General features: G+C 40.5%; 1 protein-coding gene across 19 annotated transcripts in view; it reads right to left on the reverse strand.

The window, feature by feature from the left end:
- Positions 1 to 222: 222 nt before the first annotated feature.
- Pdlim5 (PDZ and LIM domain 5) overlaps positions 223 to 24,176 on the reverse strand; it is a 168,053-nt gene continuing 144,099 nt past the window's right edge. For 18 of the 19 annotated variants that reach the window (XM_087632633.1, XM_087632655.1, XM_087632630.1 and 15 more), the window contains 5 exons: positions 21,266 to 21,440; positions 9,798 to 9,978; positions 7,955 to 8,075; positions 5,538 to 5,653; positions 223 to 3,366 (listed from right to left, as the gene is read on the reverse strand). In XM_087632633.1, coding sequence (XP_087488759.1) covers positions 3,277 to 3,366; positions 5,538 to 5,653; positions 7,955 to 8,075; positions 9,798 to 9,978; positions 21,266 to 21,440 — 683 coding nt within the window. In that variant the 3' untranslated portion in view covers positions 223 to 3,276. The remainder of the gene's footprint in view (positions 3,367 to 5,537; positions 5,654 to 7,954; positions 8,076 to 9,797; positions 9,979 to 21,265; positions 21,441 to 24,176) is intronic. The other variant, NM_053326.1, reaches the window with a different exon arrangement.

A 24,176-nucleotide genomic window follows, 5' to 3' on the forward strand; every position in this document is an offset into this window, starting at 1 on the left:
TCTTATACATTGTACATGCAAAGAACAGAAGGTAGATAATACAGTAAGAGCAGTATTTTCAAATGTCGTGCTCTGAGGCTGGCTGACACGGCGGCAGAGACTCATCAGGGGTTGTCACGCCATCTCCAGTCCTGTGCCGACGAAATGTGACTTTTCCCCATGCTCACTTAAGTGAGAGCACAGAGCACACAGGGAGGAAAAAAAAAAAAGCCAGGCATGCTGTCGACATTATGGCAGTTGTTTATTGAGTATATGCTCATTACAGCATCACTACACAGATTACATTTCTCATGTGATTTTTTTTTTAATTAAAAATATATCCAAAAGCAAAAGAGCAGCTGTACACAGACTTTAAAAGGTGAAGAAAGAAAAGACAGCATGGACAGGTTCGGCACATTACACATAAGAGTCCAATACCTTAGGCATTTGGAGGTGAGGGGCAGGACGCAATACATTTGTGTAAGACTGTCTCATGGTTTCCTCTGCATCATGGAGATGACTGAACTGCAAATGCCGAAGAACATTAATGCTGCACTGAATTCACACTGCAGTAATGACTTTTCTATGGAAGCTCCTTGGAAAGAGTACATTTTGTCATAGATCATTTTAAACATAGTTTTATATCAATATTCAAAGGATTTTGTTTACAAACTCTTTGTGAACAAATGGTTACTTTTGTTTTAATACCATGGCCAAATAATTAGGCTTCAGTTTTTACATGGGGAAGGTAACCTTACCAAGGGGAAGCACGGAGTCACAGGAACACAAGCAGGTTACTACCTTGACTGGCAACAGTCAGACAGGACAACAGAGAAACAATCAATCTGGGCCCGTAAAAATCTGGACAACGTGATATCGAATGAGGGACGTAAAGTCTTGCACCATGGATTCCATCTGGAGTTTATCGAGTACAGCCTTCGAAACATACATCCAGCACGAGGAAAGCTCAGCGTTTGTAGGTGAAAGTAGTGAAAAAAAAATGCTACTGACACAGAAGCCATAAATACCCAGGGAGCTTGTCAGAGGGTAAAGCACTGTGCCAGGTAGCTAAAGACCCACGCTGGTAAACGAGACAAGCCAATCCCCACTACAGACAGATCTGGTTATGGTGAGAGCTCATTTTCCCAGAGTTCACTTTTTAGGAATGGATATAAAATTTGCCATAAACCAGGCAGCAAAGAATAAAGACACAATGCCAAATTAATAGGACGCGCTAGCCTTTTACAGATTAAATTCAGAGAAATACAGCATTATAAAAGGCAGCATTATGCTCTACAAGTAACTCACAGAAGTAAAGACTTAATTAAAATGATATCTTAGAGAACAATACTTCTATAAGAAATCCAAGTTGAAGACAAGTCTTTGAATATACAAATGCCAATGAGTTTTTGAATATTATCTTTGCACAGCATCTAAGAGACAAAACAAAACTACCACATCAAAACAAAATCACCCACTCATTTTGTCGTATAAAGCCAAAGCCTGACATTCAGATCTGAACTAACGCACATGAGCCATCAAGTCTGGTACTGATCACTGCAGCAGCAGAGAGACCTAATGTATCAAGTTCCAGCACTGACTTTCAAAGACACTTCCTGCCTTCCCACAAGCACAGGTGAGGAGGTAACCTGGGCTGCTACAGGAGAAGCTTTCGGTTTGCAATGTGGTGTCACCCTTGCTGTTCGCTTATGTCCCAGTCCATTACTATCTTCATGTAGTACACATTTACTAGATCATAGACTAGCAGCTTTCAGGACAGATGCCTTGAAAGTTCTTAGTGAGGTTAAACAAATACTGTAGTCTAAGACACACACACACACACACACACACACACACACACACACACACACACACGGGATGTACAAGTGCACTTGAGTGATGGGGCAGCAGGACCCTGGGAACTCTATCTGGATTCTAAAAGCACCTTGTCCCCACAGATTTAAGCTATAACTCAGCAGGATCTTGGGCTTTTATTCATTGTAGAAACAATAAGAAAAATACAAAATGCCGTCATTTGTTTTTTCCCTGGGGAGTGAACCACGCTGCACGGCTGTCTTCCAGTCCCTGTCCTGACTATAAGCAGTGCCCGCAGGATACTCTACCCACTCGTGAGGAACAGATGACAGGGGAATGTGAGAACTGCATCATGATTCCTCCTTACCACCGAACACCAGAGAACCAAAGTTGTCTAACTCAGTGATCACACAGCTGGAGGGGATTTACTTACTGATAGAAAAGAATCCCAAATGAAAAACAAGAAACAAAATCCCAGAACAATTTTAAATGAGCAAAAAACACAGTAACAATATTTAGTTGGATTTTATCAATCATAACCCTCAATCCAAAAAAAAAAAAGAAAAATTACTGGGCAAGGCATTTTCGAATCTTCAGTGAGAGACATAGCTGTGCAAGTCAGTCAGCTCATCATCTGAAGGCGGGAAACAGTTCTTTTAAGTTTCTGCTTACAATTGCTTCATTTCCCTAATTCCTTATCTTCTACCTACTCCTTTCTAAAAAGGAGACAGGACTATCAGAGTCCAAGGATACTGAAATATCTTCAGCCTAAGAGACGGCAAGCACGGCCGTCTAGACCAGGCAGCCATGCACAATGCAAACGACCTGCTCTATCTGAAGAGGGGTCAGCGTCTGTGACCTTAAGCAACATGGCAGCCTCTGGGAGAACAGGAGAGATCACAGAATCTCTTACTGGCATCATACGCATTGATCAAGAATTTCCATCTTACTAAAGGTAAGACGAATGATAAGACCAAAGCAAGCACACACGCTGAACAGAAAAAGAGACTGCCTACTCTTGAAATTTATTTAAACTTCTACTTACTACTCCAAAGATAAAATGGGTTTATTAAACTATTATTCTTGTTAGTAAGGTTTAAGGCACTTTTATTGCCTTCTGTGGATTCTCATAGCTACCACCTCAAAAGTATCATTTCAGCATAGAGGCTAGAGATTTTAATTCTAAAAATGTAATCCTTTGCTGATTTATTCTAAGATGAACTTAATAGCCAGGAAATTGATTTTTATAAAGGCTATTTCATGGGCAGAAAATACTGGCAAGGAATGACAAATGCCAAACTCTGTGACTTTCTGAAGGCAAACGTTTTCTCAGATTTGATTTTTAATGTTTGAGTTTATCCCTTCAGGGCTATTATTATTATTTTAGAACTCCGTATAAATATTAAAACTAAAAATTAAATGGTAATTTTAATTTTCCTCCTTTTTCTTCAAATTTCTTCTCTTTCCTGGAACTGTTGATTTTCAGAAATTCACAGAATGAGCATGTTTTTTGCAAAGTGGCTTGTCCTTCTTGGAGAAAAATGTCTGCCCTTCCAAACTTTCACAACACACCTGGAAAAAAAAAAGGAGAGAGAGAGAGAGAGAGAGAGAGAGAGAAAGAGAGAGAGAAGCATTATGTAAAAGAATAGCATTATTTAAATCAAATCTCCCAATGGAAAGTGACTGCCCCAGAATGAGCAACATTATAAGTTCTTTAGACAGTTGTGTGAGATACCCTGGCACTTCATGATTACCATGACATTTTGTCATTTTTAAAAAGCAAAGGGTGATTTTTTTTTCTAGAACATAGACTGATTTATTTAAATAACTGATAATTGCTTTTCTTTACTAAGAGGAAAACACTTAGTCCCAAAGGAAATTTTAATACATCAAAAGTCACATTAAGTATATAAATTCTAATGATTTTTAAAAAATCTGTTTCCTCTTACAGAGAATTAAAGCATTCAAAAGAAACACAGTTTGACTGCTTTGCCAAGCATGACCAAAACTCAAGTCAGTCTGACCTATAACACACTGGCCATAGATGGCTCTTCTCATTGTCTTGTCTTTCATTGTGTGTACGTATGAGTATGGTATATGCATGCGTCAGGTATCTTGGGCACCCAGAGAACCCTGGTTGTCAGCTGCCTCACATGGATACCGGAAGTCAATCTTGGATCCTCTGCAAGAGCAGTCAGTGTTCTGAGCCTGACTCAGAGGTCACTGAGCCACCTCTCCAGCCCCAGCAGGCTGGTTTTTATTTACTTCCTGGACAAACTATCCATTCAAGAAGGAACTGATTTAACTTGAGTCTACCGTGAAAGTCTTAGGCAGGCAGCATCTGCCTGGTGAGTGGCTTTAAGATCCTGCTACCCACACTTTCACCTCCATGTTCTTTCTGCTGCCTTGCAAGCTGACAATGCTCATAAGATCTTCCTGAGAAGGAAACTATGTAGAAGCTGCTCTTTATAAACTTTATGAAGTCTAAAAGACGATGAAATAAAAATATGGATGAGCTCAAAGGTAATGGTTGAAGAAATCATTTGATTTCACCTTTACCTAATTCTTTTATGCACCAGGTATCAAAACAGTGTTAGATATGATTAAATCTAACAGCGCTAACAGAAATCAAATACTGTCATGGAAGAGCTCTACTGAATATTAGCTTCTAAATGACAGAAGGTACCTCATGCCAACGTTAATCTGATCTATCCTAATCATTAAGAACGTCAGAACACTAGGTATAGGGCTGCAGACCTTCCATTCCAGATCTCTGGAGGCAGAGGCAGGCAGATCTGTCTGAGTTCAAGACTAACGTCATCTATCTATCAAGTTCTATATCAGTCAGGGAACACAGAGACCCTGTCCCTACAAAAAGCTGTGGGGCTAGCTCAGTCAGTAAAGCCCTTGAGTTTGACCCCGAGAAACCATTACAAATGGCGGGCTTGCTTGTAATCCCAAGAGGGAAGGAGAGGGAACTGGGGAATCTCTCGCCAGAAGCTCTAGCCCATGAGAAACTTGGCTTCAAAGAAGGTGGCCAGTGTTGTCAGAGTGACACTTGAGGTTGTCCTTCAGTCTCCACAAACATGTAAACATATGAACACACACATGTACACAAACACACATACATACAAACACATAAAAATAAATCAATCCAAATCCCAAAGCACTAAAAAAAGACAAGTGAAGTAGGTAATATCTTCCATGTTCATAGTTTCAAAAAGAAAAGGAAAAGAATCCATGAGCTACCTCTATCAGTCAGGAGGAAAATTGAACCATCTTGCTGGTTCTCTAGTTTTTTATAATTTCTTTTCCATTTAAGAAATATCTAATGTATCAAAAAAAAACCCCTTGAGCTGTTTAATAAAAGAATTTAAGAAAATGACTCATATTAAAAAAAGAAAAAGTATCTTCTCCTTAGAGTCAAGAATGCATTAGAGGGTAAAATCCTATTATATGCCAAATAATTTCAAATCCAACTTTTAAGAACATCAAAAACCACTGTTCCTTAGCTTTGAGGAATGGAAAAACCCAAAGTGCTGTTACTCCCATTAAGCACTAAGCTTTTTTAAAATTAATTATCTTATTTATCTACATCCCAAGTGTTGCCCTCCCTCTCCAGGTTAACGGAGTTCTCCCTCATCCCTCACCTTTGCCTCTGTGAGCCCCACCCCCATCCCCATACTCCCCCACCCTGGGGTATCAAGCACTAAGCTTTGACCAGGGCAGTACAGTTTACTTACGGAGCACACAAAGCAAGTGTCATGCCAGGTGGAGCCCAGAGCTTCCAGGAACATGTCACCAGCCTCTATGGGGAATTCACACCCGCGACATATTGTTCCAAAAAGTGCATAATAGTCTGCGTCAAGTAAGGAGAGAGATGCAATTTAAACATGGCGAGGCTTTGGAACTGCGGGTCACAGCAGACAGTGGTTAGGATGGAAGTTAACAGAGGTTAAGACTGAGGTGGATGTGAAGAATGCATTATCCCCGGGAGTGAGGCAGCTTGGTTGGGAGTTCCTCACTGATGGGAGACAGGACAATTTCTGCAGACGGTCCTTGTCCTTTCTTTATTATTAAATAAGAACACCTGAGATGCACGGTTTTTCTTTCCCACACTTTTCCACATTTTCATCCTCTTTTATGACATTTCATCTGTTGTGCTGACCTATGATCCAGCTTTTGGCCGTCAGTCCTGTCAATATAGCTGAAGTTGGAGGGGAGAGATTCTATAACGTGCGGTGCTATGCTAACATGCTTCAGCACCAAGTGTTGACTTCACATCCAGTGACTCTCCTGGGCAGAGCTCCAGCCCCACGGAGGTTCAGCGTCTATAGGACAGGTGTGGATGCTCATCTCAGGGGACTTTGTTAAGACTGGGATAAGGACGACTGACAAACAAACGAAGGAAGAAGTGCTGTGATAGAGAATGGGTAGCCTACACTACATTATACAGGAAGGTTCTGGAGATCTAGCAGTCATGATGAAACTTGAAGAATCATACTGAGATCAGTTAGAAGAAACTGTAAGAAGGTGCTGGAGCAGGGGCTGGGGATTTAGCTCAGTGGTAGAGCGCTTACCTAGGAGAACTAAAGTCTCGGCCATGTTCAGAAATAAAGGTGGGTTAGATCTCAGGTCAAGATGTACAGGGCAGCAGATAAAAGCCCACAAAGCAGGTTCTAGCAAGGAGAATAGTGCCCTTCTTATAGAAATCCTTTACAGGACATAACACAATCTGACTGGCATTGTTGAGGGTGCCCTGATTTCTCCCCAGCTGCTACTGGGAAGTCCAAGCACAGAGCAGGCTGGGTGTGGCGGTGACACTGGAGATGGATGGAGACGATTGTCAACACCCACCGGAAGCTACTTGTTAGATTGGGTTTTGGAAGAACAGAGAAAGAGAGAAATTCTAGGCCTCTGGACAGTGGGCTGTGCAGCCATCTACTGAGATGGGACCACTGCTAAGAACTGGTTAAGGAAAAAAGACTAAAATTTGATTGTAATCCCCCTCTGCAGGCAGTGCATTAGTTTTATGTCATGATTCCCTTTAAAGTGTATTAAACACCATAGGCTAGGCAGACGTCTATGATTTGGCTCACGTAGAGTGTCTTACAAAGCTGCTAAAACTCACAATCTAAGTCAACTAAACAAACCCAAGTCTCTCTTCAGAAGAAATAAGTCACTGCAAAACACAGGGTATTCTGAGAACGGTAAGCAGTTTACAGCCAACTTTACTACTGACAACCCATGGCGTATTTTATTGGAGGTTCTGGGGGCTTCCTGGTGGACAGCCTGAAGCAGAGCCAAACCTGCCCTAACTAAGGGGCTGAGGGGAAGGTGAGAACCAGAGCAGAGTGAAGGAAAATGCAAGCGGTGTGGAGCCAGCCTCGGACACAAGCTTCCTGAGCTGCATCCCTGTGCAAAGTCCCGTTTCTAGGACCACACTCGTAATTTCAGTCCAAAGTAAGATAAAAACTCAACAGTGGGAATGCAGTTAATGGTAGTTAACAGAGGCAGAGTAAGGGAAAGCACGTTTCATATTTCGGAATATGCATTGTGGAAGCAATAGCTGAATGAAGAGTAAAAGATAAGAAAGGTCACTGCAGATGTGCAAAGGAAAAGGAAGCGCTGGGCACTGGGATGAGAAAACGGGATTGACAGGTGCTTAGAACCGAAATTATTAAGAATAACTTTACCAGGGAGCAATCTAAGCCAGGATCACTCTCCTATTCAGTGAAGTAGCAAAGGATTTCACACTTACTTTTAAGGTTGCTGCTTTAGAAAGCAGAGCAGTAACATCTGAATGTGAACATTCTTGTGCTTATAAGCACTTGGTATCTGTTACTACAATTTGTGCCTTTAAGCTACGTTTTGGGTAGAACTTATATCTATAAAGGATTGGAGATCCAAGCATAATATTTTTCCTAAGGAATGCTAATCTTCTTAAATGTTCATAATGAAGTTGGAAATGTTTGTCTCAACAAAGTCACAAACAGTTTTGTTGTTGTTATTATCGTTGTCGTTATGCTATGTAGAGTAATATGCAATACATCTAAAACGGTTACGAAAGCTCGTTGGCCCTGACTTTTCTTTCAGTTTTGCAGCAGTGTGAGTGTCTCGGCCTCGCTCTCACCTGAGCGCTCACGGTTTATTGTCTCACCTGTCTCACAGTAGGGCTCGCCATCTTCCAAGTGGAAAACATTATTACGGATGGGTTTTCCACAGGCCACACACACAAAACAGGACACGTGCCAGGTCTGCTTCAAAGCATTGATGACTTCCTGTTATAGAAAGGAGGACGGACGTAAAGACAGAGGACAAGAAACATACCAACATCCACTCTAATTGGTGTCACACGCTAACTCAAAGTAGACTTACGGATTTCATAGCTGTCTTGAACTTTTCAAAGAAACAGGAGATGCCCAGTGGTAGATGCTGACGTCACTAGAAGCTACTGTGATATGCGTGCTTTTCATTAACACAAATCCATAAACTTAAAGAACAATTACTACTGCTATAACCATCACACACACAGCAAGTAGGGAGTGCTTGCTACAACACACTCTGCTTTTTTTCAACGGTGTCAGGACGTGTTACTCAGAAAACTTTCATGGCATTATCTTGAAAATGTCACGGAGGAGGGGGAAACATTTAAAAACTAAACAAGCCTCAACCCCAGTGCATTACGGAAGCAATAATGTAATCAGTTTAATCCAATCAGCTCGCTGAGGGCTTAGCTTTGGGAATCAGCCGTGACTATACTCCTCACTCACTCCACTGAGTAACTAACGTGTGCACCACAAAAGCAAAAAGGCCTCTGGTTAAATACTCCAAGATGCAGGATTTGGAAGGCATTTGAATCATTAAGAGGTTTGGGGTTATTAGTTTTCCAAGAATTGTTGAGAAGAGGTAAAACAATTAAAAAATAATTTCCGAAGAATACTTAATACCATAGGAATTTTTTCTTTCTTTTCCTAGAGTCTTATGGTTTTCAACTATTATTGACTTTTTATTAATTACCCTCTGATACACAGAATGTTTTTACTCACTAACATGGTATTTTAACATGTTGTTTACTAACTGATATTGGTCAGCAGTTATGAAGAAACAGGCCAGCTAGCCATTATACTACCTTATTACCAACATAGTGTACAAAATGATACCACAGAAATAAGTCATGTAAGGTTTCAGACCTCTTTAAGCATGTCCTCAGTAAATCACACTTTTCTAGAGTTTCATTATTGTATTTCATATTAAGAGGAGTAGGTAGAATCCAACTTTTATATGTTAAAGCCAAGAACACTGGTTTCTTCTAAAGTCAAATTCCCACTACAAGTCACCTACAGTAGGTACCTGACTCTTATGATGCCATTGATAACTGGTTGTTACATGACAGGATATACATTTATTCATCGTTATTAAGTTCTTTTGCCAAGGAAAGTACAGCATGAAATGCTTTTCCTATCACATGTTCACTTTTATAACTGAAGTCACATTTCAAACATTATATTCATTCAAATAAAAATATCATAAAGTTCACATTTTCCATATTTTGTATATTTCGTGAGATCAGTGGCCTGTGCTTGAACTCTGACAAGTAGGAAAAGCTACTCTTATAAAAGCTATGGAATTTAATTTAAGCCAGCCACGGTGTTGGGTCTTGGAGCTCCTGTGTGTGGTCCTGGGCGACCCCTTCATTCCTGAGCAAACACGGCCCTGCTGAGGTAACACACCCACAGTCACTTACTTTCCCATAGAGGTAGACTTTCACCAGACAAGCCAGCACCCAGTAAGACAAAACCAAAGCCCACTAACCCCAGGAGTCTGATATATTTCTTTAGAGGTCTGTTAAGTTTTGTTTTATAAGAAATACTACTAAAGAAAAGCAGAGAGGGCTGATAAAACAACAAGAAAAATCAGGTAAAAATAATGAAAAGATTTTATTACAAGACCTACATGGCTTAAGATGTACTAAAAATAAATAAGTAGTTTCAAATACTCACCCCAAGGATCTTCCTCTGGCACCGGCCACATTCAGGAGCAAAGAACTTCTCATAACATAGCTCACAATACAGTGCTCCCTTCTCCTCCACAAAGCCTATATAGGCCATCGTGTTTTTGCAGTGAGCACAGTTGAATTCTTCTGGATGCCAGGACTTCCCCAGAGCCACGAGAAAAGGTCCCCTGCCAACGGGAAAGAGACCAACTAGACTCAAAGGTGAAAGCTTCTGGAGCTGTCCTGGAGAAACCCCCTTCCATATATGGTTAATTAACTGTCTGCTCTATGTCCTTCCTAGGACTGAGCATGGTGGCACTGTCTGTCGACTGCACAGCACTGAGCGTGGTGGCACTGTCGACTACACAGAGACTATATTTGTGTAAAGAGAAAGGGGATGAATTGTCCTAGCTCTTGGAGGTTCCCTGTTGCTGGGACTCAGGGCCTGTTTGACTGAGTTGTAGTGAGTCACTCCGTGTCACCATGACAGAGAGGAGAATGCTGACTAGGATAGAGAAGAGTCAATCACAGCAACATATTATAAGATGAAAGGAAAACAGGAAAAAAGTTTTCAATTTGGCAATGTTCGATCCTTAAAAACAATGATTTCCTGAGAAGAGTCAGTCTTTCCTCCCCACATCTGATTTACTTCACAACTTTATTAAATGTTTCGAATTCACCTTCTAAATTGGCCACAGAAACTGAGCTGTATATTATCAGTTTTTTGAAGCTAGTTGGAAGGGTTTTATTTAACTCCAATGTGACTAATTTAAATTTCACTGCATTAAGAACATTTGACATGAGATCTGCCCCCGAACTGTACTTAACTATGAATAACAGTGCTATGTACACCATGTACCATGGTGTTGTACAGAAATCATTGTTACTTGCATAATTGAAGATTTATTCCTAATGTCTACCAATCCCTCCCCTTGTCCTCCTCTGAATGGGACAGATTTTGGGGGGGTGGGAGTTGGACAATAAGAGCTTATTTTATATCCTAAGCTGGTCTGAAAATTAACTGATAGCCCCAGGGGCTTCAAGTTCATGATCCTCCTGCCTCAGCCTACCAAATGCTTGGGATTATAGGTATAAATGACACCATGCTTAGCTATGACTGATTTTAATGTGCATTTTTCTTTATCAAGGTAACAAATGTTTGTATTGGTAGATTTCCCCCCAAATACTACAGCCATGAAATGATGGTTTGTTTGGTTTCCTGAAGAGGAACCCATTAGGAAGCCTTATCTAGTTAGAAGACTGGAGACGAAGCAGACTAGCGTCAGCAACACACTCGTGGTAGCTACATCACACTAATTTTTATTCATTGAGCAGCTTTACCTCCAAGGCACTTTTACACTTATCTAATTTGTTCATACGGCATTCCTGTGAGATAGACCAGGGCAATTACTATAACTCAGTTCAACAGACGGGGCAGCGAGGCCAGAGTATTCAAAAGACATGGCAAACATCAAGACATTACTGAGCCAAAGCTAGGGGCTGATGCTTCTATTTCCCAGCGTTCTAGTCACCCGAGACTCTGCTTTCAATTTTACCCTGTAAACCAGCACCACAGAATGACCACAGGCAATTACTGGCTATCTCGTAGCACTGGACATAGGCTGATTACTACCAGTACCTCATTGGGATAAGCATCATGCGAAACAGCTTCTAACCTGTGACAACACAAATCTGTTATTTAACAGCTACCTCACAGGGCACGGCTGCATATGCCAGTGACTCCACATCTGGAGCTGAAAATGGGGAGCCTGAGAGTACCATGGCTTGTAGAGAAGTGAGCTTCTGGGTCAATGAGAGATCGGAGAGCGTCTCAAGGCAGTAAGGCAGAGATTGGTACAGTACATCCAGTGTCTTTCTCTGGCCTCTACATACACACACATGGGTGCATGCACTCACATACTCATGTACACTCTACAGAAGACACACACAGGTACATGCACACCACACCACACATACACATACACACACACACACACACACACACACACCACCACACCACACCACACCACACACCACACAAAAAAACTATATTTGTTTCTTTTGGCAACTGTTCCCCACAACCAACAGTCTGGTGCTACCATGTCCAAATCCACATGCCAAGCTTCTTAATAAAAACACTATCGTTTACTCAGATTCAGCTCTCAATTCTGCAAAAGCCAGGCAGTAGAAAACCTTGTGTAAATGAAACTTTCTTCTGTGAAGCATATAAAGTATTTTCTAGTTTTACCTTTTCTTAGCCTATTTATTAAGAATTTGGTGGTATTTTTGTTCTTGTGACTTTGCTATATTAAAGGTAAGTAATGTATTATTGGTAAAGCTTAAAAGCAAGGAGGGTAATACTTCATGATTAGTTTTGCAATGACTAACAAGGAAGGCATCTGCTAACTCTTTGTAAAAGAAAAGAAATGGCGGCAGTGTGTCACGTATTGTAAATAAATCTATTACCTCCAGTCAGCTGTCCCTCCATTTACAACTGCTTTATGAACAGTCTCACTTCACAGGTTATCTCATTAGTTTTCCTAGGTGTATACTTGGCAAGTACTTCACCAAAGAAAGATACATCAGGAAGTTACATTCTCAAGGCTGAACAAGATCTTCTAAGCGTTCTAAGCTTCCCCACTAGCTAGGTATCTAAATGTATAAGTCAAAAAAAAAAAAAACCCAAAAAACAAAACACTCACTGTGACTATAATGTAGGGTACAGTAGGACTTTGGGCTTTACGCCATATTCTGTATGGCCATTAAAACACGTTTTTAAAATGCTAGGCTGAGTTTTTCCTCAGGAAGCATCACCACAAACTGAATGGCCTTGAGGCCAGCATCCTTATTGATTATTCAGTTTTCAAAAGAAGTCAGTTCAGCTGCAGAGGGCATTCTGAAATGTGAATACTGGTGCAGGCTTGGATTAAAACCAGAAATCCCCAGAGTGGATCTCCTAATCCCAAATACCTGAGGAGGTGCCTCTGGTGGTGGGGGTGGGTGGGTTGGGGTGACAGACATTAATAACTTGGTAAGGAACATATACTCTCTTTCCTAGATGTTCTTAAGTATGTCTTAGGGTCAAATCAAAGCACTAGAGAATTGGGGTCTATGGATCACAGCGCTGCACCAGACCTAGCCCTCAGAGAGTCATTCCTTCTCTGTGTAATGTTTGGTGTGATGCATCAGGCAGGATCAATAGTCGTTATAGGAAGCAGCCTCATGGCACACATCCTTGGTGTTCTGGAAGTTCATGATGGTGAGGGTCCTCTTAGAGCACACAGGGTCAGGTCAGGCTCACATGGGATCCATGGAAACAAATCCTACCAGATTTCTGCAGCAGGCAGTTTGGATTCTCTTGAGTAATCATTTTAATTTTAATCACAATGAAGAGTAGGGTGCCAAACCAAACCAAACCAAAACAAACAGCCCAAAATCTGAATGGAGAGCCTGCTTACAGACGGCTCTGTGGGCCACATCTCAACACGAGCGCCACTCTGAATGGCTTTACCCACGATTTCACTTCTGTGCCCTCCTTGTAATTCCGAAGGCTAGCACTGCAGGTTTTCTTTTTTTGTGTGTGCTTATACATGTGTGTTCTCGTGTGTTGTGGTGCAGCTATATGTGGCACTTGCACACTTACGCATACACGTGTGCAGAAGCACAGAGCTGACATTAGGTGTCTTCTTTGATCACTCCTCACGCTGTTTACTGAGGCAGGTAGGACCTCTCTCTGAGTCCAGCTAGTCGGCTTATCATGGGGATCGGGGAATAATCTGAACTCAGGTCTTCATGCGTCTGTGGCATGTGCTTTATCCATTGAACCATCTCTTCAGCACCACATTGCATGTATTCTTTAAGAGCCATTAAAAAACTTTTTGACACAAAGATATTCATTAACAATTAAAAATATAGTCTAGCTTATTAAAATAACAACTTTAAAATGTTTCATTGTTTCTTTTATTTTTCAAATATGAACAGTAAAGGAAAACCTGGACAGTAAAGAAAATGACTCTGTGGCTTTGAAATATGAGAAAAATGAGTCTTGCTCTTGTCAGAGCTCTTGCTCTAAACCAGCACGAGAGGGACAATGCCCACCTAATTGGATCCTCCTTGCTGCAGTGACAGTGCCCCCGAGGTTATGTCTAGATTAAACAGTAGCCTCCTATGTAGAAGGGAGCACATTTTCTTCTGTGTCAGTAGAGTGAAATTATTAACACATTTATTGACAGCAGATTAACACTGAAGATGTCTTGCTCCACGAGGCACTGGGTTTCCACCTGTGACTCCGAAAGACAAATTTGGATAACCATGTGGTGGAATTAAATATTCATCTCCCCTTACACCACACACCCTCAGCCCTTACGAAATACATGCTGACTGGAAGGAAAGGAAGGGAAGAGTTCAGGCATCTGACTGGTTGAGATGAAAGACTACTTCACACAACTTTTAACTAGTTTTTGCCCAACCCTACCTCAACCTGAAAAGGAGAAAATAAGCTGAGAAAAAGGAAACCGTATAAACTGGAAAGGGAAAGAAGCTGCTGTCTCCTAAGGGGCACAAGCCAACAGGGAGTAATAGCTTAAACATAAGCGCTTACTGCTTTCCCCTATTTAATCCTCATAGCAGCCTCAGGCACAGAAACGAACTCCATAGACAGATGAAGAAGACACTAGAATCTGCCAACTCTGCCAGGGTCATGTCGATAACAAACTACAGTGCCAGGATTCTCCAAAGCCCGGGTGGTGCAGCTGGACAGACCGATGATGGCCGAGCAATCTTTATGCAATTGTTATGCCATCTTGGTGGAGTCAACTTCTTACAACTATAAAAGTACTTCATCTCCAGTAACAACGCTCATCAATCTCCATTCCACCTCACGGCAGAGAGAGAAAATGAAGTCGGTGGACAGAGCCAGCTGAGGAGAACTTTCAGAGAATGCACTGTATGGATTCTCACTTCTACACAAGGCTAAGCCAGACAGAGTTGACATGATCTGCTGGACCAGGTGCTGAAGACGATGTGTAGACAGACACTCGGGCACACACTAATAGGAATGTAAAACGGTCCAGACACTGTGAAGAAACCAAGTTATTTCTATGTTCTGTAGAACTAAGTGAGGTCCATTTGTTTAGATCAGCTTGTACACGTCCTGTAATTATTACAACCATTATTTTTTTTTTTTTTTGGGGGGGTAACTAAGAGCATTTTTTTTTTTTTTTTTTTTTTTGCTTTTATTTTTTTTTTTTAATTAACTTGAGTATTTCTTATATACATTTCGAGTGTTATTCCCTTTCCCGGTTTCCGGGCAAACATCCCCCTCCCCCCTCCCCTTCCTTATGGGTGTTCCCCTCCCAACCCTCCCCCCATTGCCGCCCTCCCCCCATAGACTAGTTCACTGGGGGTTCAGTCTTAGCAGGACCCAGGGCTTCCCCTTCCACTGGTGCTCTTACTAGGATATTCATTGCTACCTATGGGGTCAGAGTCCAGGGTCAGTCCATGTATAGTCTTTAGGTAGTGGCTTAGTCCCTGGAAGCTCTGGTTGCTTGGCATTGTTGTACTTTTGGGGTCTCGAGCCCCTTCAAGCTCTTCCAGTTCTTTCTCTGATTCCTTCAATAGGGGACCTATTCTCAGTTCAGTGGTTTGCTGCTGGCATTCGCCTCTATATTTGCTGTATTCTGGCTGTGTCTCTCAGGAGCGATCTACATCCGGCTCCTGTCGGTCTGCACTCCTTTGCTTCATCCATCTTGTCTAATTGGGTGGCTGTATATGTATGGGCCACATGTGGGGCAGGCTCTGAATGGGTGTTCCTTCAGTCTCTGTTTTAATCTTTGCCTCTCCCTTCCCTGCCAAGGGTATTCTTTTTCCTCATTTAAAGAAGGAGTGAAGCATTCACATTTTGATCATCCGTCTTGAGTTTCGTTTGTTCTAGGGATCTAGGGTAATTCAAGCATTTGGGCTAATAGCCACTTATCAATGAGTGCATACCATGTATGTCTTTCTGTGATTGGGTTAGCTCACTCAGGATGATATTTTCCAGTTCCAACCATTTGCCTACGAATTTCATAAACTCGTTGTTTTTGATAGCTGAGTAATATTCCATTGTGTAGATGTACCACATTTTCTGTATCCATTCCTCTGTTGAAGGGCATCTGGGTTCTTTCCATTTTCTGGCTATTATAAATAAGGCTGCGATGAACATAGTGGAGATTACAACCATTATTACTGCGCATGTTATTACTGAATAAGCAGATTGGTTTTCCCGATTTCATTTACTTAATGAAAAATGTAGTTCTGAAAGGGAAAAAGATTCACAGAGCTACTGTGTTGGTGAAAGCCAGCTACAGGGCAAGGGCACACTGAAAGACCACTTAGAAAGTAACCCTTACCCTGGTGACATGGTGGCTGGATTGGGACTGCAGTAGGAACAGCGACTGCACAGAATGCACAGTGAGTACCAAGTGGATTTGCTGACTCATCACATGAGGTCTGAGCAGCTGTGAATGGGGTTATCACCTTAGAACTCAGAAATGCATGTAGATTCCACAACGTTGTTTACAGGAGTGGCTAAAAACGTCCCAATGTTCAACCTATATGCTATCTACTCCTTTCTTATTTATCTGCACATTTCAATGTATGAACAAAATATACTGCCATACCTATTAGAGTAAGCCATGCTTGCTTAAGCTATTTTTCCTGACTCAATAAAAATATATAATTGTATGTTTATCTGTTTACAACACTCATGTGTAATGTACTTATGCAACTTAGAAAGCTCAAAATGCTGTACAGAGGAAACTGAGCGTTACACTGAGTCAACTGATTCAGGAGTCTTCAGTGTTAACTTGGCCATGTTCCTTTGGTCCTTTTGTAAAGAGGTCTGACTGCAAGGGCTACTCACTGTTGTGTTTTCAGGAAAGGAACCATTGGTTAAGCAAACACTGACTTGATTAGTAAACGTAGCTCATAAGCATACAGATATGGATTCCAGCCTCTGCACTCCCACCTTGCCAGCTCTGTGAGTTGTCCATCTGGATCTAAGGGCCAGCTTCCTCAGCTAAAATCATCCCAGGAATACGCCTCATGGAGTCCTCTGAAGACACTGGAGAGTAATCCCAACAATGCTTTCAGGCTGTATCAGTTGATTTAACAAACAGCTGGCTTTATTGTTACCTTGCTTAGCTTCGTTTGATTTTTATTTTACAGTTCTATACTTCCTTTTGTCATTTTAATAATTGTAAGCATTGTCCTACACAGTGGTTGTTACAGACATGAAACAATGGAGTTAGATGGATCTGGACTAAAACTCTCGTACTATTATTTACACTCTAAACAATTCTGACAAATATGAGCTGTCTGTTCTTCAGTTTCTTCATCCATGTACTGACACATAGTATCAGTCTATATATCGATACATAGTATCAATCTATATCGATACATAGTATCAATTTATATATCGATACACAGTGTCAATAACAAAGGTAATCACAGGGTGGGAACAACACTCAGGTACAAGACTTTGCACAACATCCGGAATACTAAAGAAAAAAATCCACTAAACACTGTCATCCAAACAGGATCTTTTTTTTTTTTTGGGGGGGGGGGTTCTTTTTTTTGGAGCTGGGGACCGAACCCAGGGCCTTGCGCTTCCTAGGTAAGCGCTCTACCACTGAGCTAAATCCCCAGCCCCCCCAAACAGGATCTTAATGGTGATATTGTATTGCAAATATAGATGTTAGATTCTTCTGATCTCATTTTAAATCTTGGTTTATATATCTTGCCTATAAATCTTGACCAATGTTTTTAGTTGTTTTCTTAAATTCAGCAGCTGATACATTAAGCCAGGAAACCTTTTATTTTCAAATAAAATCTGAACCAGAAGGGACAATAAAAAAGACCAATAAATACAGGAGTTGAAAGGCATTCAGAAGTTGACCAGGCTGGTGCAGTAAAGCGTCTGCTTTTGAAAATCACCAAGCAAAACACCCTAGGAATACAAAAACTTCTTTTCTCAGTGGAATAAACAATGAATTGCATGAACTCACTGGTGTGTTGCAGGCAAATATGGAGTGACAGAAACATGACCACCGCCCAAACATTCTATACTTAGGAAGAAATCCAAGCATCGAAAATTCTTTCTTCTTTCAAAAAAAAGGATGTAAGATGCTAAACATGAAAGTTCAGCTAACCTTGTACAGTACAAACCGCAACTGATCTTAATGAGATAAAACGGTATATTCAAGAAGCTGAGTCCTTCACATGCCTGCTGCTGCACAAAGAGACAGAGCCTGGTCTGAATTACACTAGTCCCCTTCTGTGTGTGCTCCTTCTACACTGTGTTCAAACAGCGGATGCATTCACTAACATACAGAAGGTAATGTTAGGTCCACCCTCGTGGACTCAAAATATTTTATCACAAACCAAAAGCTTCAGGGAAAGTTTCTAGATACCTTTATGCATCCGTAACTAGTCAAAGTAGTACCTTTGAATATATTAGGGACAATAGCCATAAACTTCTCAAGATTCAAATAAACATGAAAAATTTAAACATTGAAACAAAGTGAAACCATCAGTAAAGTATGGGCAAGGGTGCCCTATAAAGACAATCACTTCAGTTGCTAACATCACACCTTTCACATTTCCTAAAAATAGCCAACTCTTCTAAAAAATAAGTAATGGAAAACTAACAACATAAGCTCAACTTCACGTTTCTCGGTTTGCCAGGGTGTGATATTCTGTTGAAAGCAGTATGACCGCAACTGCAGCTCATTTTAGAAACAGGTGTCCCAGATAATGTCACTTGATCTAACACCTTCTTGCTTTGGTAAGTAATACTGTCACCGAGGGCAAGAGCTGGATTTATGCTTTGACCAGGGCTCTGAGCCGACTGCAGGACGTGCAAGCTGCTGTAGAACTTGAGCACCGGGCAAATGTGCTATGCTAATTATTGTTATATGATCTGGACATGAGCTAATCCTCATTCCTGCTAACGTCCTTAATAAATGAAGTTTTAATGCTTCAATGATAACAAGAGCTGCATAATACCAAACAATATAAAATTCAACAGATGAGGGGACAGTTAGTGACAGCCATTCATCTCCTTAGCTGAATACGTAGTACTTCAGAGAGCAGAAGGTCTGTACATCGAAGCAACTTAGTCTACCATTAAATCTGGAAATGACGCAAGGAGAAATGGCGCATGTTGCTTTTGCTTTGAGCATCTTATTTTCAAGGAAAATCAACTGAAGGTTGTGATTATAGGAGAGTACCGAAGTTGATAATCAACATGAATTAGCAACACGTATGCTCTGACACTAACTTACTAGATAGCAGCATAATTGTAACAGCACACAAGTCAATGATTCTGTTTCCACAAAGAACATTATAACCCAGAATACAGTATCAGTTGGCACCAGTATGGGTAACCACGGTAAGATAACTTACAGAAACCATGTTACCAGTCAGAGCTTATTTATTAATATTTATTAAAGTTATTAATATTATTAATAACTACTAATATTAAATCGAAAGACTTAACAAATGTAGGCGGTAATTAAACTTGTACTTTACTAGCTAGAATAAAGCAGTGCTACATTAGATTTTGTATTAGATTATTTATATAAAATAGAAGTATGAATCAAAACCAATTGACTGAACTATGAGTCACACCCCAGTTCACTGAACACTTAATGCCTTCTGCTCACTTTGCACTGCTCTAGACTTTGGAGACCTCTATTGCTCTGGCCCTTCTCTTAGTAATCACTAAAACTACCATCATAGCTACTGGATAGTTCTTTTTACAAGAAACTGAATTAAAATACCATTACATCATTTACCACATCTCTTACCTAACACTAATTCCTCCTATGTCCTATTCTTGCTTCACAAACACACACACACACACACACACACACACACACACACACACACACACACACCCCATGATAAGTCCATTTAGTGTTCCTTATATGCACATGATTCTAGGGTTTAACACTTGTTATTGGATAATCAATTAGGGGCTCACCCCAAAAGACTAAATCTTCCTCTAATTAGTTGGCTAATTTTTGTCTCGGGTAGGGCCTCTTGAAATTTCCCTCTTCTGTGTTAGCCTGTCTATTGGTGTTGTCATTGATCAAATAATGTATAGGTAGCCACTGTCTTATGAAGAAGATATAATTAAAAGTTACATGAAAAATAACGATTAAAAATCTATTCTATTTCTATAAGACAATGTTTGTTTCTTATGTAGATGTTTTAAAGTTCTGAGCTAGGCTGGGCAAGGTGGTTCACAAGTGAAATATCAATTCTTCAGAGTCTGAGGCCAGTCTAGAGTACATAATGAGTTCTAGGCTAAAGTGAAACCCCGTATTAACCCTTTGTTCCCTTACCTTCCCCCAAGAATTATAACCTAGAAAACTAGTAGTCGGCAACTTAGTGGTAGGATGGTATAAATACGGGCTTTTGGTTTATGTGTTTCTGCATTTTAAATGGTCACAAATGAACTATCATTAAAATAAGAATGCTAATCTATTTTTATCTTGTGCTGTGTACTCTGGCTGCCATGGTATCCCATTACTGATAGGTTAAGAGGAGTGTTTATTCATACTTGGTTTTAAGGCATCGGATCAGCCACCTTGCATATTAATAATGGTCTAGAGATACCATGCTGGATAATATTAACGTAACAGAATAAAAAGAAAGGTTAGTCTTAAGTTTATTTGCCTTTATAGACCCCATTGTTTCAACTGATTCAAAATAGGAAAGTTTAAAAAGAAGAAAGTATAGGAATTTCAGGCACCTCCTTTTACTGCCGACAAGGCAACTTACAAAGGTCCTTCTGGTGACAGGCCTGCCACCAGCATTCACGTGCACACCTCATAACATTTTAAAGCCACTCATGAGAACGCTGAGCTTTAAGAGGCTGTAGTACAATATGCTTAAAAATTCTCCGGGCATTTTCCCTTTGGGGAATTTAAGAGACAATAAAATAGATTTTGAAGAAAATGCTTGAACGATATATCCTAATACTTAAGGCACTTATGAACAGACACAAAGGACTACTTTTACGGCCTCAGCGTTAAAACATAATCTTCTCCAGGGCTCACAATTCTTCTTTTTATGTTAAACGTTATTTTTCAAGTAAATGAAAGTCCTCATTTGTATAATTTGTAAAATAATAACACTGAGATAAATGATCTCAGGGTCCCTTCAAGCCTCATAATTTTAATATTTCTGAAAGGTTACTGCATTAATGATTATTTTTCTAGATCTGGTAGAAATCAATTAACTGACAATATTTTAGGGAGCCCAGGGTTACTTTTCATCAAAACAGTATAGTTATACATGGTAATCCTATTACATGGACTTACAGCAAGAGTAGTTTTTACTAACAAAACTTTACATGTTACAGAACATTAAAAAGATCCACAGCAATATAAAGTCCTTTGAAGAAAGTGTCAAAGCAAGCGGACTGACCTGATGGCCTGGTTGCAGTGGGCACACATGGGAGTCCGCTTGCCCGCCGGAATGTGCTCAGCTCTCTGCACAAGAGTGTCTTGGTCACTTGGCTGGGGTGGCCCCACAGCTGGCTTCATGGGTGCCCCTGTACCTGAAGAGCTTGCACTGTTTGAAATTCTCCCAGTAGAAGGTGCTAGGGGTGAAATGCAAGAGAACCAGATGAGAAAAAGCCAAATATGAACTTTCCTAGTAACAAAGTCACTGGTTAACTTATTCACTTACCCACAGACACTGTGGCAACATTGTGACCCAAACCAGAGGCCGTAGCTAAGCAGGAGAATAGAGCAAGAATGAGCGTCACTATGAGCAAGAGCAATGGGCGCACCCACTCCTTTCCGACTTTCCCAAGGAGGTGTGCTTAGGTGACCGTCGTTGGTGATGTACTTCCCTCCAACCAGCTATCTCTGCTCACTTTAATTAATTAAACTTAGTTACAAATATGTCACAGGCACGCAGGAAACAGTGTGTTAAAGATAGTGTTTCCACTCTTTGGTTCCCATATTCTCTTAAATGGGAAGGACACTCGTTTGTGCCATATCCACTTGGCATGCCTTCTCCCTAGGTCCTCTATTTACCCCTCAGTCTTTGTGCACAGGTATGCTATCTCCTGAAATACTGGAAACCATTTTCCATGCTCAATCTAGAAGTCTTTACGTTTAAAGCATGGAAACAGATCTTTCCTTGGACACACAAAAGCTTTCCCTAAGAACTCCCTTTGTAAATTCTCCCATGCAGGCCAGTGCAGATGGCATTCTGCCTCCCTTGTCCCTAATACTTCATGTTCAGACTCCAGCAACTACTTCATGACAAGTGTGAAGTCAACCCCCTCTTTTCTTATCCAAACCTTACCCTATCATTTGACTTGTAGGACAAGTTTTCATTACTATTTCAGATGTAATCTGGGATTTCTCCCCTTTCCCCATTTCTTGTGAGCACACACACACACACACACCCCAACATGGACATGTACACATAGACTTTGTTCAGGGTCCCTTTAGAAAATCACAATGGGCCCTCACCTCTGTGACCTTCAGGCAATGAAATGGCCAGTAAGTGCTACTTACTTACTCACCCTTGCCCGATTCTGCAAGGATCATTCAAGTTTTGCTTTCTCCTCAAGTCTCCACTGACCACTATGGGAGAAGTGTTCTCTTTCTTTTTGAACAGCTACAGCATCCTGCCTGGATAATTTACATACCATTTATCAAACTCCTATTAATATCCTTTTTTCTCCAAGTCAATTAATTCTTAAAATGGGTACAAAATATGTGTGTACTCCCTTTTTGCTACTGGAGAACTACCTTAAGACTAGAAAGTGAAAGGCACTTAATCAAACATGAAAAAGAAGGTCCATTTACTTTGTTGTCTCTGCCATTAGACTATACAGAAAGCCATTTCTTAAATGTGGATTAGGGTTAGGGTTTCAAATGCAAAAGTTACTAATTGGAAAATCTGGAAATCAGACCTCAAAGAGAATGAAACCCTTTCATCTACAGTATCACATTAACTATGCATAAGCCCTAAAGTACTGAGTCATCCGGACATTTCTAAGCAATAAATGAGTACAAAAATCCTTAAACAGTCACTGTAGAATGGGACATAATCCATCTGGCACAGGCCTCCAGAAGGTACATGAGTAACTAACTCATTTATGTGAAAAGCATTTTTAATCACAAAATGGCTGTATCTTAAATATGAATAAGAAGGCTTGGGGCTGGGGATTTAGCTCAGTGGTAGAGCGCTTACCTAGGAAGCGCAAGGCCCTGGGTTCGGTCCCCAGCTCCGAAAAAAAAGAACCAAAAAAAAAAAAAAAAAGAAGAAGAAGAAGAAGAAGAAGAAGAAGAAGAAGAAGAAGAAGAAGAAGAAGGCTTTAAGTGCTACGGCCTTCTGTTAGTCTTACGTTCTACCTTGGATGGGAAGGGAATTCTCACATGTGTTTGCTTCTGTGCACTACCACACTGGCCACGCAATGCTAGGTAGTCCCTGGTAATACTGGGCCTTGAGCAGTCACAAGACACGGTTACTTATGATATGGATCAAACACTATTGCTTTGGGCTGAATCTCACTCTTTAGTGAGGAACGACTAGCATCTGAGGAACTAAGTACCTCAGGATCTAGTCACTTGGCAAGATGAAGTGTAAGAGAATGAGGCACTGGGTAAATGAATAAAGTGAGTTCTGTTTCCATGATAATTCCTGCACCATCGAAGAAAAATACTCATCCGTGGGGACTAGATGCTTCAAATATATTGAACCCACTGTAAAAATTGTCTATCTTGATGATAATTTACATATCGACAGCACTGTTTTCCTTTCCTTTTACTTTCGAGTAAGACTAACATATAAGAACACCCCATTTCACAATGAGGAAACTTAAACCACAAAAACTGTCATGAGTCAGGATAGTGGGAAGTGAGCCCCACTTTACACTAGATTCCTTCTTTAATGTTAATCCTGAACAATTTTCATTAAGCTTGGATTCTTTTGTGGATGATCTCTAACCAACTGGAACTTTGTTTCAAATGTTTTCCTTTTATGATAGACATATTTCAGCATCACAAAGCTCTCTAGAAATTCAACAAAACCATTGGCTATCATTCAATAAACTGTGAGAATGTCCCTTTTGTTAACTAATATTGCTGAGTTTTTCAAGGGTCACAAATGACACACATCCATACTCAATCATTCCATTTGCTTTCCAACATTTAGTTTACCAAGATTAACACCAAATAATTTAACACATATACATAAAAGCAAACATACATCTACAAAACTCACACATGCAAAGCCACGCACACATATATGGATTTTTTTTTTTTTTTTTTTTTTTTGGTGTTTAAAAATTAAAGAAAAGGGGTTGGGGATTTTT

Source organism: Rattus norvegicus, chromosome 2, assembly GCF_021556685.1.
Source record: "Rattus norvegicus strain SHRSP/BbbUtx chromosome 2, alternate assembly SHRSP_T2T, whole genome shotgun sequence".
Taxonomy (NCBI): domain Eukaryota; kingdom Metazoa; phylum Chordata; class Mammalia; order Rodentia; family Muridae; genus Rattus; species Rattus norvegicus.